This window comes from Physcomitrium patens, chromosome 1, assembly GCF_059467195.1.
Source record: "Physcomitrium patens ecotype Gransden chromosome 1, ASM5946719v1, whole genome shotgun sequence".
Classification (NCBI taxonomy): Eukaryota; Viridiplantae; Streptophyta; class Bryopsida; order Funariales; family Funariaceae; genus Physcomitrium; species Physcomitrium patens.
Window position 1 is genome coordinate 2776241 of NC_143410.1, and position 17443 is coordinate 2793683.

The following is a 17443-nucleotide window of genomic DNA, read 5'->3' on the forward strand; positions in this document are numbered from 1 at the left end:
CGTTTTATTGGTGCGTAAGAAAGGTGCCAGCTCAGACTTCCTTCGTCTGACGTGTACTGAGAACGATGTCCCATTTTATTCTAATGCTTTCGTATTTTGTTTTTTTGTAAGTACCCACCTGTAACGCATATTATGTAGAGATTATTTGTGAATTATATCACATCTATGTAAACATATTATATGTCATCCATGTCTGCTGTAAATGTACACAATTCATAATTAATTGTTCATCAAAATTTTCTTTTTTTTATTAGTTGATTTTTGTTTGAACCATTGAAATATAAGTAGTCTCTGAATATAATTTAATAAAGGATACTTTAATGACATGTAGTATTTTGAATTTCATAAAATCTACTTCATATGGTAAAAAAGTATCATTGTTGAAAAGTGCATGCTAACATAAAGTATCAAAATAAGAAATCTTTTAATGAATAATATATTGGGAAACATTAATCTATATAAATCAAGTTTAAGAGATCAAAAGGAATCAAGTTGATTTTATTCACGAAATATGTTAAAATGATGTAGATAAATAAATAAAACACATGTTTTTTAAGATTTTTTTTTTTTTTTTAACCCTATGAGGCTTTTGTATATGAATATAAACCACATGTTTTTGAATTCAAAGTTCTTATGTGTATTCAAATAAATAAATAAATAAATAAATAAATAATATATATATATATATATATATTAAAGAATAAAATTCATTTTTTTTATGTCATTCTATTGTATTGAATTTGTATATATTATATCATGTAAGAGATAGTATAAAAAATATAATTTGATGTAAACATCATTCATTTTATCTTTTTTCTTAAAGAAATAGAGTTCAACATTGTCTTACAAAATTTAAGTTTTAAAAATAATTGTTACACACAACTTGATTGTATAGCTTAAATAAGATTATTTTTGCAAAAGTAATATTTAAGAAATGAGATAAAGAATCAGCTATATTACAATGTAATAAAATATTGGAACAGAAGTTTTAAAACACAAATAACTTCAAAAAGTCTAATACTAAATAAGATTTATAAATAAGGATAAACATGGTCTTTGTCTAAGCTTATAGTAAGTTGCTAAACGAAATAATCTAAAAAAAAAAAAATCTAAAACCTTAACTAATTAACAATAAAACATTAATTTAACATTTCTTAGATTTGGTTTCTGTTTTTTAAGAGAAAACTTTTTATTTATATTTTTTAATGTGACTACTACTTTTTTTACATTAGAAAACCAAAAGAGAATGGAGGGCGTAATGGAAAAGTATTAAAAAATAGAAAAAGAAGCCAAATTGTGCATATCCAACATAAATAAAAGTTTCTACATACTGTTAATGCCAACAAATCACTCTCAGTTAAGCAATACTTCAAAAAACAACTCTCTCCTGTGTAGAGATATAGGCTACCCCCCATACCTATTACTTCTCCAACCCTAATTTTCTTTCTTTTGGACCTGCAGATTAAATGTGTGCATTCACTAGCAGCTTTGTAGGAGAGTCTGCTGGAATCACTTCAGAGCCTCAATAGATTTATGACCTTTTGCACACTATTGCACAAGCCAATTTTTTGGTCGTGTAGCAAATTTGTGGATTATACAACTGTTATAAGGTTGTGTTGCCACAAGGCCTCAACATTTGTAGCCATAGCTGAATTGTTATTGGGTACATGAGGCAAGATGTCTGTATTTGCTCACTATTGGGGAATTTGCACTTCTTCTACTTCTTATTTCTATCTTAATTTTCTTACAAAGACATCATGCTGCACAAATTAGGGTATAATCCAACAATATTTTTGGGAGTAATGTTTGGATTCTTTTAAGTTTCTAAACTTGTATTTGGCATACTCTCAAGTAAATTCCTTTGACAAAGATTCTTAATTTTGTTGTTTAGGTACTTTACATTTATTCTTAGCACCAAAATGTACTCAATTCCTTTTTGTCTTTTGGATAGTCAATAAATATTTCATCTTCATTCCCTTCTCCTATTCCTCAATATGATCTATTCCAATAAGAAACAATCATGTCAAAGTTAAGTTTTTAGAATTTAAGTCTAAATTGCATTAATATCTAACTTCACATTTGATTTGCCACAATGATAGAACCAAATTGTGTACTCTCAAATAACTAATGCACTTTGTTTCTACATGCTACTAAATGTTGTCTTAATAAATATATATTAAGTTTTAATTTTCCGCTCATTTTTTATAGAAAAAATTGTCTTAAAGGTGAGGGAGTTGCTCATGATCCACTACTGAAGCTATTTGTTATTAGATATTTATAACAAGTATATATTGGTCAAGTAATAATAACAATACCAACAAATCATATTAGATATGTATGAACATCAAATTTTTTGAGGTATATATATTTTTTTACATTCATTTATTAATACTATAGAATAAGATCAACAATCATTGCATATTCAATCATATTTCTCACTATTCTATATTCATTAAATGAGTTACTTGCTTAGACATACATAAAAAAAAACCTTAAGCATTTATATAGTTGTTTATTCTAGATTATCTTGATAATCTTGGAGTATAAATAGAATTTTGTTGTTGTATTATAGTTTAGTAAAGAGTCAAATTAGCCATTGAATTAAGTTGGTATTAATGTAGTATTAATTTGTAAAACAAAACAACCATATATTGTAAGGAACAAAATGTAGAATTCTTGTCTGATTCATTACATGATGTGATTCAATATAATTACTTCTGCAATTGTAAAAAGAATATCTATAATAAACAAACATAATAAAGGCTTCTAAAATATCATCATCTACTAAGCAAAAAATAGCTTTAGATGAGAATAATCTCTAAAGTATATGTGAGATTTTCAAATAATATGGCCAAAGTGGAAAAGATATTATCAAACCATATTCTCAAGATGTCCATAGATAAAAACCCCATTATATCTAATAGATGTATAAATGCATCTATATACCATCAACACAATTGATTGAAACTATATACTATTCTTACAATAGCTTTGGATTGAGATGTGAATCATCGCATGGATCTTAAGTATCTCACACTACTCAATAGAATGTCGATGCAAAATTTGTTTGTACTAAAATAAGGATTTTATGTTCCTCTCTATAATACAAAGTCATACTAAGTTTCATTAAAAATTATAAGACATATATAATCTAATGAATAGAAAGATCAACCATTTCAAGTTTCTATCTTAACAAGAGCTAATTTGTTGAAATTTCTTCATTGATAGGATTTGTGCACTTAAAAACAAGTTTTAAATGATCTACTTCAAACTTTGCCACATATTATACAACTTGTAGGGAATTAAAATTTGAGTGTTTGTCTTTTATATCATTTATATCCCAAAAGAACCATGTTTAAAGAAAGCAACACATAATGCAAAAGATGCTTTTATTTTTTTTGTTAGCAAAATTGGTGTTGCAATAACCATCATACACATTAGAATTTTGGTGCATATATTTGAGCTTTAAGTTACAAATAATTACAATACATAAAGTAATAACAAAAAAAAAAAAAAAAATCATTTTTGGCTTGGCTATTTGAACTTATTCATTCAATTTATTATAAGTTGAGAAAAAGTTTTATATAAATAATCTAAAAATTATATTTAATTAATTAATTTATTGAATCAAGTATAATGGCTATACAAGATTGCTAATAACATGGTTTAGAAAGATCTTTAGTTTTATAAGGATGATTTGTTAAAGGTGTGGAATGGGTTCATTAGGTGAGGAGAGTAAAAATCAATAGATTATTAACCTACTAAAGAACTTAATTCTGAAGGAGCTTATCAAAAAGAATTATAAAAAAAAAAAAAAACTCTTTTTTATTAAAAAATCACCCATTTTGAGCACAAATACATATCATTTGGAAGTTAGTTCCTTCTCAAAGACATATATCAATTGGTAGTCTAATTTGCTAGAGTCATCACATCTTTAATACTCACCCATAATGTTCACAAATACATCTTCATTGTTAATGAATTAGATAAATGATTTCAGACTTTTTGTTTGTTTTATGTATATTCATCTATCTACCATTAGAAAATGTGAATTCCCTTAAATTTTTCTTTTCCATAATCTATCTTGTTTGCTTGCTTCATTATTTTCTTTGTTTCAAAATTTCCTTAACTATCTTATTCTGGATTTTTGAGGTTGACATATGTCAAACAAACAATCCTTTTGATTTTATATGATTATTTAGGTGTGAAATATTCAACAAGCCAAAATATTACTCCATTTTTGGCAGTTATGCTTATTGTTCTTACTTTCTATGAACTAACAAAATCTGAGTAAGATTATACAATCTGCAGATGTGTATGGAAAGTAATAAAAATAATAAGATTAGAAGAATAAATCATTCAAAAAATACAATTTGGGTGTTTTAATTGTGGATTTGGGAAATGGGCCATGAAGGAACTGTCTAGAACAAATGTGGCAAAATCACTTTTTCAAATGTTTGTACCATCATAAATGTTTGTTTCTACATGCTCTAATGTTTTCCTGTATTTTAAGATATAAAATGGTATTAGTGTGGGCCATAGAGTAAGGATGCTTCATGATGCAGTTTTATCACTTGTCAGTCCAAGGATGAAGTTTCAAAGGATTTTTATTAAAGAGAATTAGCATCCTCCTCCTCTTTGGACAATGGATTCACCAAAACATTTGCACATAGAGTGCTCATTCTCATTTTAAGACTCACTAAAGTTTACTCTGCAGAGCTTACTCTTGTTAAAACCCTTCTCGCGGAGGCGGAAGGGGCGTTGCGACGGCGCAAACGTTTCGGTGGCATTCTAACAACGGAACGAGGCGATAACAAGCACTAAAAATGGAATCGTCAAGGTCGGAAGCGGAAATGGAAAGATGGTAAAAGCTCTCCCAGTGGAAGCACCCATCCCTTTGCATCAATCAGCAATCGTGGCGCTGCGCGCCAATGACAATGCGGATTCCAATTGCGGAGGGCTCGTGTTTCGGAAGGATTGGCCCTCTGGACCTGCAGCCTCTTTGCCTTAATCATCACCTGTTCTCGTCGGTTGCCTGCCTGCCTGCGTCGCACGACTCGGCGCAAAGAGCGAGCAGGTAAGAAGAAAGGCGCAGTAAGAAAAGCCCCTCTCACAGCAAAGCATCCAGTGCTCTTCCGCGACGACAAATCCGTAATTTGTTGCTGTGCGCAATGCATCTACCCCCTGCGCACCTTCCCCTCCCCCCCCCTCGCCTACATCCCACACTTGTGTTATCACTTTCTCCATCTGCAGCACCTCACCTACACGACAAGCACGGTCGAATCCTGCAGTCTTCAGGGTTTGTTGTCCCGCAGTGTTGCTGTTCGGCTCATGATTCTCCTGTCTCCTGGTGTTGGATTTTTCGCAACTCAGCGAGTTCCAGGAGAAGCTTCCGAGGGGGACAATCGATCAGTCGGGTTGGTAATGGGGAGGATGGCGTGGAGGTGAGAGGGGTCGTGTGAATGTAACTCTGCACGATAAGTTCAACGAAGGTTTCTGGTGCCCGTGTCGCAATGGAGGGCGTGACGATTTCGTAGGGAGTTAGTCGCAACCGAATAACTCTTCTGGAAGGCAAGATTAGTCCTGCTACTCACATCCCTTGATGAGTTAAATTAGGGGAACACGAGTGAATGCTTCAAAGATTGTATAGGAATGCGGTAGTTGTTTTGTTGCAAGAATGCAGCAAAGAAACCACCTAGGTCTGGTGAGGTCGGGCGAGCTTAGTTTGGATTACGCTCTTGCGTATTCAGTAGATGTGAACCCATGATTGGGCTGTTGGGAAACAAGCATTGTCTTGATGAAGAGATCAATAGACATCTGCAGTGGATGTCCTCAACACCGACGTTGTAGTTCCTATCTCTAATTGGAGTACTTCGGAAGTCTCGTCGTGGTGCTCAGAAGGCTGGTGATTGCAACGCATGTAGTGTTTTTTCGATTTTTGATTTTTAAAGCGGTTCTTCTTGTTTTGAATTCCATGTAGGTGAGGAGTCATGGCAAGCGATGAGCGAGAAAGCCGCACTGGGCATGGAGAGGTAGTGCCCCTAGTGCACAAAGTGGAGGTGCCCCCAAAACGAAATGTCTTCCAAGAAATCGGGTCAGAATTGTGGGAACTTTTCTTCCACGATGCACCTGTCGACCAATTCAAGGGACAGACCAAAATGAAGAAGGGCATTCTGAGTCTCAAATTTATTTTCCCTATTCTTGATTGGATCCCCAAATACAACTACAAAATGTTGATTGCTGACATCATATCTGGGTGCACCATTGCAAGTTTGGCAATTCCACAGGTAGGACAAAATCATCGTTTTCGTTTTGGAATTTCATTGCTGCCTGCTAGCACCAATTTGAACTCTCATCTAATAGTATCCCTTGTGGTGGTTGATGCAATTGTAGGATCTAGGTTATGCGAAGTTGGCTGGAGTTCCACCTGTAAACGGCTTGTGTAAGTTTTGCCTTCAATTATTATTTTTCTTGAATCGTCTTTCTTGGTTTTATTGCAAATTGGAGTCTGAACTTTCTTTTGGTGGGGTTGTGTGTGAACAGATTCTAGTTTTGTCCCTCCTTTAGTCTACGCAGTGTTTGGAAGCTCCCGCGACATAGCGATTGGTCCTGTTGCAGTGGTGTCGCTTTTGATGGGAACTTTATTGAAGCAAGAGATTGACCCTATTCAGGATCCAGTTAATTACTTGAAACTTGCTTTTACTGCGACTTTCTTTTGTGGCATTTTCCAGGCTGGGTTGGGCGTGTTTCGGTCAGTCTCTCACTTTTTCTTTTGCTATTGCTTGGATTTTCTTTCTCTTGTCTTAGGACGGATCATGTTCACAACGTTTAGTTTTTCGAGTCCTGTTTGATTGCTTAACAAACGAATATTTCTCACTGAACAGGTTGGGATTCGTCACCGAGTTTCTCTCCCATGCCGCCATTGTAGGCTTCATGGCTGGTGCTGCCATTACCATTGCTCTGCAGCAATTGAAAGGATTGCTCAATATAACCAACTTCACCACAGACACAGATTTCGTTTCGGTCATGAGGTCTGTTTTTGGACATATCGATGAGGTAATCCTTGTTCTAATAGCTAACGCTTGTGAAATAATGAGCATGCCACTGGGTTTTAATATAACATACGTCTAAAGTCTTGCTTGAACGTGGACTTGTAGTGGAACTGGCGATCGATTGTGATCGGGCTTGCCTTCTTGGCATTCCTCATTACTACTAAAACAATGGTATGTCTTCTACACAATTACTACACTGCATCGTAAAAGAACAGAATTCATGATTTAGGGTTTAAGGTTTATGTATTCAATCCCTGTCTGCTGCTTAATCTTCGAATGATCTTCAGGCTAAGAAGAAGAAGAAACTGTTCTGGGTGTCGGCCATTGCTCCCTTGACTTCCGTGGGTCTATCCACTCTGTTCGTGTTTCTCACAAGGGTCGACAAACATGGTGTCAAGATTGTGAGTTTCTGGATTTTGCAAAAGCTTGTCATCTTCGCATCTTCAACAAACGCACTATCAGTTTGTAATGTTGAATTCACGGTGAGTATGTAATTCTTATTTCAGTGGGTTATTTTCATCGTTTGGAGTGCAGGTGGGTCATATCAAGAAGGGAATCAACCCCGTCTCTATCGGTGATATATTTTTCTCCGGTTCCCTTGCTGCAGCTGGTGCGAAGGTGGGTCTAATTGCAGCGATCATTGCCCTCACAGAAGGTGTTGCAATTGGACGAACTTTTGCGGCGCTGCGAGATTACCACATTGATGGCAACAAGGAGATGATTGCCTTCGGAGTCATGAATCTATGTGGCTCTTTCACTTCCTGCTATGTCGCTACTGGTATGTGATTCTTTTCACTAGAACGGTAGATTTAAATTTCTCATGGAAGTAGAGTACCAATTGGTTTTTGTTTCTCTATTTTTGGCTTTCTGGTAGAATTACTCGATTTTACATGTTGTGTAATATTTGAATATTGGTGGTGGCAGGGTCATTCTCAAGATCGGCTGTGAACTACCAGTCGGGGGTGTGCACGGCCATGTCCAACGTTATAATGGCCATTGTGGTGCTCGTGACATTGCTGGTGCTCACCCCCTTGTTCAAATACACACCAAACTGCATCCTTTCTGCCATCATTATCTCGGCTGTGCTCTCACTGATAGACTTGAGGGCTGCATTGCTCATTTGGAAGATTGATAAGTTCGACTTCCTTGCTTGCTTGGGTGCTTTTGTCGGCGTTTTCTTCGTCTCTGTCGAAATCGGACTTCTCATTGCTGTAAGTTTTTTGTATTCTCTATCTTTTATATTTGTAGTTCTAGCATCCGTTTTCTTGGTACTGGCACGAGAACTGACATCATCCAATCTTGAAAATTCAACAGGTGTGTATCTCTTTTGTCAAGATTTTGTACAATGTAACACGCCCCCACACTGCTCGCCTAGGTAACATTCCTGGTACGAACGTGTACCGAAATGTAACACAGTATCCCAATGCCACACTTGTGCCCGGCATCCTCGCTATTCGGGTGGACGCGGCCATTTATTTCTCCAACTCTAACTACATCCATGACAAGATCCTTCACTACCTTGAGGAGGAGATGCAGAGGCTCTCCAAGTCGGATGGCGCTCCGATTAAGTACCTCATTGTGGACTTGACCCGTAAGCCCCGAACCTTAAACTATACCTTGCTAAGTTTGATTCTTCATGGTGCAATGTTTAGCACTCGTGTTAGGCGCATTGACAATAAGTGAGTTCAATTCTTGTTGTGCAGCTGTTACAAATATAGATACTAGTGGGATTATTGCCTTCGAGGAGCTGGAAAAGACTCTCAAGCGAAAGAACATCCAGGTATTTGTTGGTCATGTGCAACCATAACAACTGTGCTGAGAGAATATTTTTCAACTTTCAACGAGCTGCTGTTTTCCTCCATTTTGTTTTGTTTGTTTTGTGTATTTTGTTTCTTTGTTTTTTTGTTTTGTTTTGTTTTGTTTTGTTTTGTTTTTTTTTTTTGATGCGCAGAGATGAGCATCTGAAGGGAACTCCTTGTTTACTTGGCTTTTGGTGTGCGTTTGGTTGGCAGTTGGCGTTCGCGAATCCAGGAGCTTCAGTAATCATCAAACTCGACGACTCCAAATTCCTGGCGCACTTAGGCTCCGAGTGGGTGTTCTTCACAGTGAGCGAAGCGATTCAAGTTTGCACCATGCTGCTGAATCAATCTGCATCCGAACAAGTTTGATTCTTAAAGTTTTCAGACGCCTATCTAGTGGGCGAAGCGAATCTCCACATTGTTTCAATCCAACGGAGCTCACGTCCAAAGCTTTTCAACAAAGAATTCGAAGCAAGCGGACATATGTTACACGTAGAATTCGTGTAGAATTCTGGTCTCCGTTCCCTTCCGCAAATGTATGGTTTGGTTGGTAACAACTGAAACGAGTGTAATTGACATGGTTCTTTCAACAGAACCTTATCTCTGCCAGCTTAATTTGTCTCGCGTAGTTGGGCTTGAATTCGTATTACTCTTAGATTCTTGGACTATTATGTGCAACGCGTATGAGATTGATCAAATAGGAAGGATCCATTGCTCGAGACGCCAAGAGAGCGAGAGTAACATCCTCCAGTTCCGTCGTAACTCAGTGTTTGTTTCGTCGTTGCGATTCCACGACTTTCACCCGAAGGCGAGAGGAACAGCCTTCCCTGTGCCTGCTGCCTGTTTTTTAACGCATTGAAGGAGTTTCGACTAGGGCTTGTCCTAGACTGGTACTGCCGCTCTTCCTCCCAAGCACGGTTGATCTTCGCCTTGATCACGTAGCTTCCGTCGACATATTCCGTTGCATGCATCGATAATCGGAGGGGAAATCTGTATAATCTGTGGTCATACACCAAGCAACTCTCCAGAGACTTAACCGCTATTTTACTCTCCGAGGAGCTCTCCTGGTGGACATCGACCCCCCTGCCACCTTCTGACAATACCTGAGAGTTTGAGAATTTGAACAAATGCTCTGCGCTTGTGGTCAAGTTTCCCAACGACGACAGCAGCCATCCGGAGTACTCGACCACCCTCGACGTCTCCATAAGGAACGTCCCATCAAGCTCCATAAATTCGGACTTCGTCGTCAGGAAGGAGGTCGAGGCAAAGTGGTGCACCATCTCCCCTCTTGTGGCTTCTACAGATTCGTCAACCCAGACATGCAAATTCACCCCCAGCAACCAGGACGGTAGCGCATTCGTTACCGACACTCCAAACTTGTGCCTCTCACCGTCCACTAACGTCCCTAGAAACGGCGTGATATCCACATCATATGAAGGCAAAACAAAGGAGCCGATTCCTGAGACGGGCCGCCAAAAGTATGGGTTCACCCCACCGGTATGAATCACCGGAAATGGATACACCACCCCCGCGAGCAACCCATCGACAGTTACCAAAATCTCCCGGAAGGCTCCATTACCCGCCTCATCAGTCACATTGCTCGCCTTGAGGTACTCATTCGGTGGGTTGATGTACCAGAACTCGTCATGTTCGTGGAACGAAACACAAATCTCCATCACGGCCTTGTATGCGTTTCGTGGGATGTGAATCTCTCGTATGTGGGCTTCTCCCTCGTTGTGGATGCGAAACCAGTACTCCTGGGCGCTAAAATTCGCAAATGGGAGGAAAACATCTGCGCCGCCATTGAAGCTTGGATCGTTGGATTCGCTCGAAAAGAAATGCACGGACAATGTCACGTTGTAGAGACCAGTGTAGACACCTTCCACGACATTCGCGAGCTCCAGAGCCACGGGTTGAGGGGAACTGAACAGCGACGAGTAGCGCGTGACATCTTTCTCCACCGTCCATTGAATCCCGGGTTGCTGGACTGGCTCCGCTGTGCATGTTCGGAGAATTTCTACTCCGCCGAGCCAGACTGCTGAGATGCGGTCGAATTGCCGCCCTGTGCAGCTGGCTCTCCATCGTAAGAAGATGCGGGCCCAGTTTTTCCCGCAGCTGGGCGATGGAGAGTATGGACGCAGGAGAGGGGGATTTTGCAGTGTATTTCCGAAGACATGGCGGACGAGCACTTGGTTGCAGATCTCAGTGGCTCCTGGAGGTAAGTCGGGAGGTTTGGCGAGTTCGAAGACCTCCAGTGGTTTGCCATCAGAGCGATCCCTCCTCCGATGCCTTGGTTGCAGTGATGGCTGGAACAAGTTGCGACCCCTGGAGGTAAGTATCCGAGACTCCAGCGCCGCGGCGGATGCCAGGAGTATAAAGAGTATCACCAGAAGCAAGCTCTTCATGTTCAAAAATTCTGAGGTTGGGGCGTCGATCGCCAAACTGAGCTCCTGCAACAACAGCCTATCAAAATGTGTCCAACTCTCCGAGGTAAAGTTTTCGTTGTCACTCGCCACTGTTTTTGAAGGTATAGTCACTTGAAGCACAAAATCCACCATCATGTTGCGGCAGCACTCTATCGCGTCCAAAGGCTCCAAAATGCTCACCGGCGGTTGTTCATCCCTCACATTCTAATCAGTTTACTCGCATTGCTTCGTTTCTGAATCCTAATACAAGCATGGGTTCTTCATCGTTTCAGGCAGGACGGATTCTACTAGCCACCAACTTGAAGGGCATGAACTCTAGAACTATGCCCAGTGCTGTGTGCTGTGGGAGTCCTAAGCTTGGAGGTTGAACTGATTCCGAATCTGAAGGTCTGTAGTGCAGCACCAGCAAAACTTATAGCGTCTGGTACACATCATAGTTGCTGATTTAAAAGCGGTGACTGAACTTCAATAGGAAAAGCGTACATAGATTGCTCTCATGGAGCTTCATGAATGAGGTGGGTTCAGGTTGTACTGGACCCCTTCCTTGATGTCAACAGCAACAGTAATGGGACCAGAACTGCATCCTGGACCCACCCCTACTGTTGTCTCATTTCTGTTCAGTCCATCCAGACGCACATTTACTCTCGCAAAAAGTGACTGGCGGAACGTCATTGAAGCAGGCCTGGAAGCTCTCACTGCGAAAGTCAATCACAGGTGTAATCTCTGTTGGAACTTGAGTGCGCATTTATGAGTAGTTACAGAGTTCCATTCGCTCAAACTGAAATAAAGTAATACGAAAAAACAGATTGCTAAACCGTGATAAATTGGAGAATCAGTGGATCTCAAGTAGCGATCTCGGTGAAGTTTCTGACACAGGAACATAATTTGATGTCTCTATGTCTTCGATTCTGTCACTGGAACCTGATTCCGGACTCTCAACCTGGTTCAAAAATGTCGATGTTTACAACACGTTCACTGAAACAAAATACGGAAATTGAGTGCCATGCTGGCAGTCGCCAAAAGCCGACTTGAGGAAAATTTAGTTGAATAGGAGTTGAATGGAATTTGCAAGGTCACATGACTCCACCGGCGTCGCAGAGAGTACCTGCACACACACAGCCTTCCAGAGAGACGAGTCACAGAGTCAGAGTGGGCTTGACAGGCTCATATCACGAAATGCATTAGGAGTGACTTGATAGACATGCACTAGGCTGCAGGCCTGGGTGATTTGCAATACCACAATATTAAGTTGACTGCACTTTACAAGACAGGCGCTGTCGTTGATCAAATCAGATAATCGCAAAAAGGACGGTATAGCCCCTCTCCCGTTGCTCCTGTGCGGTCAATGCTATAACTAAGTCCTCATCTAATCGAAACAAACAGAAGCAAAATAAGAAGCAGAAGAAAAAACGAAGAAGAAGAAGAAGTAGAAAATCCGTGTAAAACCATGGATGTGCATTGAATTCAGACTTCCGGACAGAGACTGGCATTGATGGCGAGATACTCGTACGTCCACCCACTCACACTGATCGAAGAAAGTTAAGACACTCGGCAGAATACACACTCTCGTAGAATACACTGACCAGTCGTCTTGCACCGAAGCTCGTTTCCAGCCAGCTCGGATCACTACCACCACCACCACCATTATTGGGAACTTCCTTCATTTTTGTCTTCTTCTTCTTCATTATTTCTTTATTTATTTCTCTTCCTCTGTTACCGCAGTTTTTTCGGGTCTATAGCCTTCTGAGGGCCTCCATCTAGTAGTGGGTGAAGGGAATAAAAACCAAAAACGTTGACCCCTCCACGCAACACCACAGCAGATCACGCAGAGCACGCAGTGAAATGATCTGGAGCATGGCAGTGTGGGAATACTGACATGGTGGAAAAATGGCTACGAGGTTGACCTCAAAACAGCTCTGCTGTAATCTTCCTTGCCTTTCATTTCCTTTAACCTTGTCCACACACCAGGATGTGAACCCAACTGGCTCCATTGCTGCGTGATGGATCTTTGTCGATATGGCTCCGATTGGCATCCTTCCGGGTAGAATTAATCGCTGCATTTTGTTGGATATTCTTGGTCTTCCAACGGCGTTCATCACTTGTGTTATTTATTTATGTGTGTGTGTGAGAGAGAGAGAGTGTGTTTATTCAACTGTCTTGTGTTGAGCTTTTCTGCTTCATGGTACAATTGGGATGTGTGACCGCTTCAACGATGTGAGCTGAAGGTGTTGTCTTTTCGACAAGGATGTTTGATATTGGAAGGACATTCTATGAGTTGATGGTAAAAGCATTCAATTGTTGTATTGCATCAAATACTATATATATATATATATATTTATATAAATACTTAGTTAGTGTTAAAATGTAACTAAAAAAGCTTTTATGGTTTACAAGAATATATCCCCAAACTGTACAGTTATGGCGCTCTTGTGCTCAAAATTCAATCATTCAAAATCTGTATTCTTAATATGAGTAATTTAAAGAAGTAACCTCTCCCTTCAATTCTTGATGATAAATTTCGTTTTTGTTTTTGTTTCTGTTGTATTTCCGCATAATTTCATATCAACCTGGTACTAATTTAAATTATGTTTTCTCTGAAATCAACATAAAACATACCATTGTCATTATTTTCCCTTTAAATTCACAAACTTCTATAAGTTTTTAATTTTAATTTTAATTTCTTTTTGGCTTTCTAATCATTATTCAACTGACTACCACTAAACTTCTTTATCTTTTCCTATCTTTCTTTTTCTTGATCCCCCTTCTATGACTCCCCTTTGATATTAAATGTAGATCCAAAGAACCAATCTAAAATATGCAAGGTCTTTAATTTTTAATCTTATTTTTATCTTATCAATTCTTTATTAAAGAAAAATGAATGCTAAATATACCCCCTAAATTGCTATTTCCACCTCCTACATAACTTTTGAGTTGCTTCTAAAGTGTCCATGATGTTGAATATGAGTGCATTGCTAAAAATTGGTACTCTCATCTTCCATATGACTTTTGAATTGCCTCTAAAGTATTTGCAATATTAAATACACCCTCAAAAATTTTCAATTCTTGAGTCTCCAAACTTCCAAACTATATTGCATTCTAACCAAAATTATATTACTTCCATTTGAAACTTCCTATAATTCATAAAAAGAGATGATGTAGTCTGTAAAGGCATTTTCTCACTACTAGAGCTATATTCTTATATGGCTATACATTGATCTTACTTAAAAGAAGATTGTATTAAAATATGACTATGGAAGCAAATATAATCCATTAAAAGATCCAATAGATGCAAATAAATTTACAAAGGATCTATACAAAAGATTGGCTACTTTTTTCAACTCAATGGAGCTTTACACAAGTCAGACAGATTCTAGTATATTATAGTCACTAAAGATGAGCACAACAACAAGCCTTCTAGTAACATTGTTGGACATTCTAGTGTACTCCATCTTAAGCCTAATTAGCATGAAGCAATACAACAAATAGTTGTTATTGATATTACTTTGAAAGATATCTTATTCACCTTAAGGCAAAGTAATCCAAAAAAATAGGTAATAACAAAGACCATTCACAACAAGAAAATACACATCCAAAAGTTAAACTTGGTAATTGCTTACTTATCTTGGTTTTGTGGAACAACTTTAGAAGAAGAACTTTTACTTTGAGTATCATGTCAATATTTTTGATCAAGTGGTACACTTATTTTTTATACACCTTGGTTGTATAAAACTTGCTTGAAAGTATCCTTATACCTTAGTCATGGATTGCATCTACAAGACTAATAAATTTAGTATTCCAATATTCAATGTCATTGGGATGATAAGTTTCAACACTTTTTTTACTATTGTAATTACTTTTATACAAGAAGAAAGTAAAATCTACTATTTATAGGTGCTCAAATAACTTACAAGTATTTATGAAGATATCAAGCAAATAATCATGACAACCAACTACAAACTGACTTATAAATGCCCTACTAGCTATCTTTTTGATTAACACATCACTTTTCTATATCTAGCATATTTATAAGAATGTTCTTGCAAAGTGTAAGAAGTATTTTGGACAAATAAAGATTAGAAAATCTTTCAACAATCATGGACATGTATTATTTAGTTACCAACAATTGAAATTTTCATCACTTAATAGAATATTTTTTATCAAATATATATGAGCATACCTATCAAGGACAAGAACATGATGAAGATAAATAACAAGTGAGACTTTTCTCAAAGAAAGATGAAAAAATAGAAATAACTTGATATATATATTGAGAAAGAAACTGGAATGGCTATTGCCAAAAGCCAAGAGAACTAGAGATCCTTGAAACTAGACTGGAAGCAAGAAAGGAGTTGACAAGAGTGAAGAAGCCTTTACTCTTGTTTCTATATAGACTATCTAATTAGGGGCTACGTCGCAATGTTCTATAGGACATTCAATATGTGTTGACTTTGTAGGATACATGCCTTGACTTACAAGGCAAGTTTTTCTACATGTGGGCCACATAGTTAGCTTGGTTTTCAACCTAACAGCATGTGTGGCACATGGCCAACTTGTTGACCACGTTTCTAATCCAAAAAGTCAATTAAAGACACCTATAATGTCAAAGCAATGTCTATGAAGCTTCTAGAAAGCTTCCATATCAAATACTATAGAATTAACTTACTTTTACCTACTTTTATTTACTTCTACATGTTTATACATGTAATTATTGGCTTACATGTGTATGTTCATGACATTATCCCCCCTTCTAGGAACGAGTTCCATGAAGAGTGATAATCATATGTTGAAGAGATCTATGATGCGATGAATTGTATTTGCCACATACTTTGATCTTTATTTTCTTTGAAGATGATTGATAGGGCCTCTCAACCATCAGTAGTGTCCCATACCAGGGCAGGAAGATCACCCAGTTATTTGATCATTGTTGAGGCCTTCATAACTTCCTCAGAATAAAATATTTGAAACACCATCAGGAGTTGTTCCTATCTCTAATAAAATCACCAAACATCGGGAGTCCCTTCCAAGGTCGTGATACCAAACGCATTGTATTTTGCCATCTATTCGAGGAAGAACATGTCATCCTTGAAGATCTTCATCTCAATTGCATCATCTTGAAAGTTGAGACAATCATAATGTCTCATCTGGCAGGTCAACAAACAAAGGCTCTTGAGCCGAATCCGCTAGTTGTTGGTTCTCCATCTCTTGAGCGTTACAACTACAAAGAAGCTACAAACAAGGATTGAAAGTAGAATGATATCTTGCCTAGATCTTGTTTCTTTTATAAAGAAGGTTTTCATCTTGATTTTGATAGATGTCGTCGATGAAAAGCCTCCTTCGCCTTTGCTGCATTTACAAGATTCTTTACTAGCTCCCATGTGCGTTCACTAATATCACATCCATGCTAATGGACAAGATATTCCAATTAATTTTGGCGCCGCCTTGAATCTAAGACTTCTTTTACTTCAAATTCTTTATTATTGTCTACTTCTATAGGATGAGGTAGAGCTTGTCTTCTTCTTGGTATGTCCAATGTCTTGTATGGTTCAAGAAGAGACACGTGGAATAATGGATGGATTTTCATTGACTTTGGTAGATGTAAACGATATGCAACTGGATTGATTTGTGTAGAAATAGAAAATGGTCCAAGCCTTCGATAGTCCAACTTATCACAAAGACGAGTGGTCTTGATATTGTGATGAAGTAACCATACCTTATCATCCATATGGAATGATGGTTGTTCCTTTCGATAGACATCCGCATTGACCTTTTGTTGTTCTTGAGCTTCTTTTAACTATGCCTTCATCATTGTATGTAGCTCTGACAAATGAGTTGCCAAATCTTTTGTAGCATGATTATCAACTTTTGAAAAGTCAAAAGTATCAAGTTGTGGATGATAACCATAATTAGCAAAAATAGGTGTTTGTTTTGTAGAAGAATGTACTGTGTTATTATAAGCAAACTCTACCAATGGCAAAAGAGTTGTCCAATCATCTTATTGGTACTTAATGATACATCTTAAATACTGCTCCAAAACTTGATTAATATGCTCCATTTGTCCATCAGTTTGAAGATAGAATGTCGAAGATAGTTTTATATCCACTTTTAGAATCTTGAAAAGAGTCCGCCAAAATCTTGATACAAATTGAGTTCTCCTATTTGATATAAT

General features: G+C 37.9%; 2 protein-coding genes across 2 annotated transcripts; one reads left to right on the top strand and one right to left on the bottom strand.

Moving 5' to 3' along the window:
- Nucleotides 1-4908: 4908 nt before the first annotated feature.
- On the top strand, nt 4909-9466 carry LOC112288704 (sulfate transporter 1.2). Its single transcript, XM_024533193.3, has 12 exons — nt 4909-5571; nt 5981-6287; nt 6394-6442; nt 6544-6751; nt 6885-7056; nt 7158-7223; nt 7340-7453; nt 7587-7830; nt 7977-8263; nt 8367-8643; nt 8756-8832; nt 9065-9466. The coding sequence occupies exons 2-12, from the start codon at nt 5991-5993 to the stop codon at nt 9218-9220; spliced, it is 1947 nt and encodes a 648-aa protein (XP_024388961.1). The 5' UTR covers nt 4909-5571; nt 5981-5990; the 3' UTR covers nt 9221-9466.
- On the bottom strand, nt 9028-11562 carry LOC112288150 (peptide-N4-(N-acetyl-beta-glucosaminyl)asparagine amidase A). The gene has a single exon (XM_024532037.3). The coding sequence runs from the start codon at nt 11410-11412 to the stop codon at nt 9520-9522; it is 1893 nt and encodes a 630-aa protein (XP_024387805.1). The 5' UTR covers nt 11413-11562; the 3' UTR covers nt 9028-9519.
- Between the last annotated feature and the right edge of the window lie 5881 nt (nt 11563-17443).

Bases quoted from the DNA above. Each gene is read 5' to 3' on its own strand.
- LOC112288704 (XM_024533193.3), top strand. From the start codon at position 5,991: ATGGCAAGCGATGAGCGAGAAAGCCGCACTGGGCATGGAGAGGTAGTG. The intron at 6,443-6,543 runs GTAAGTTTTGCC...GTGTGTGAACAG, and splicing joins TCCACCTGTAAACGGCTTGT to ATTCTAGTTTTGTCCCTCCT. The intron at 7,224-7,339 runs GTATGTCTTCTA...AATGATCTTCAG, and splicing joins TCATTACTACTAAAACAATG to GCTAAGAAGAAGAAGAAACT.
- LOC112288150 (XM_024532037.3), bottom strand. From the start codon at position 11,412: ATGATGGTGGATTTTGTGCTTCAAGTGACTATACCTTCAAAAACAGTG.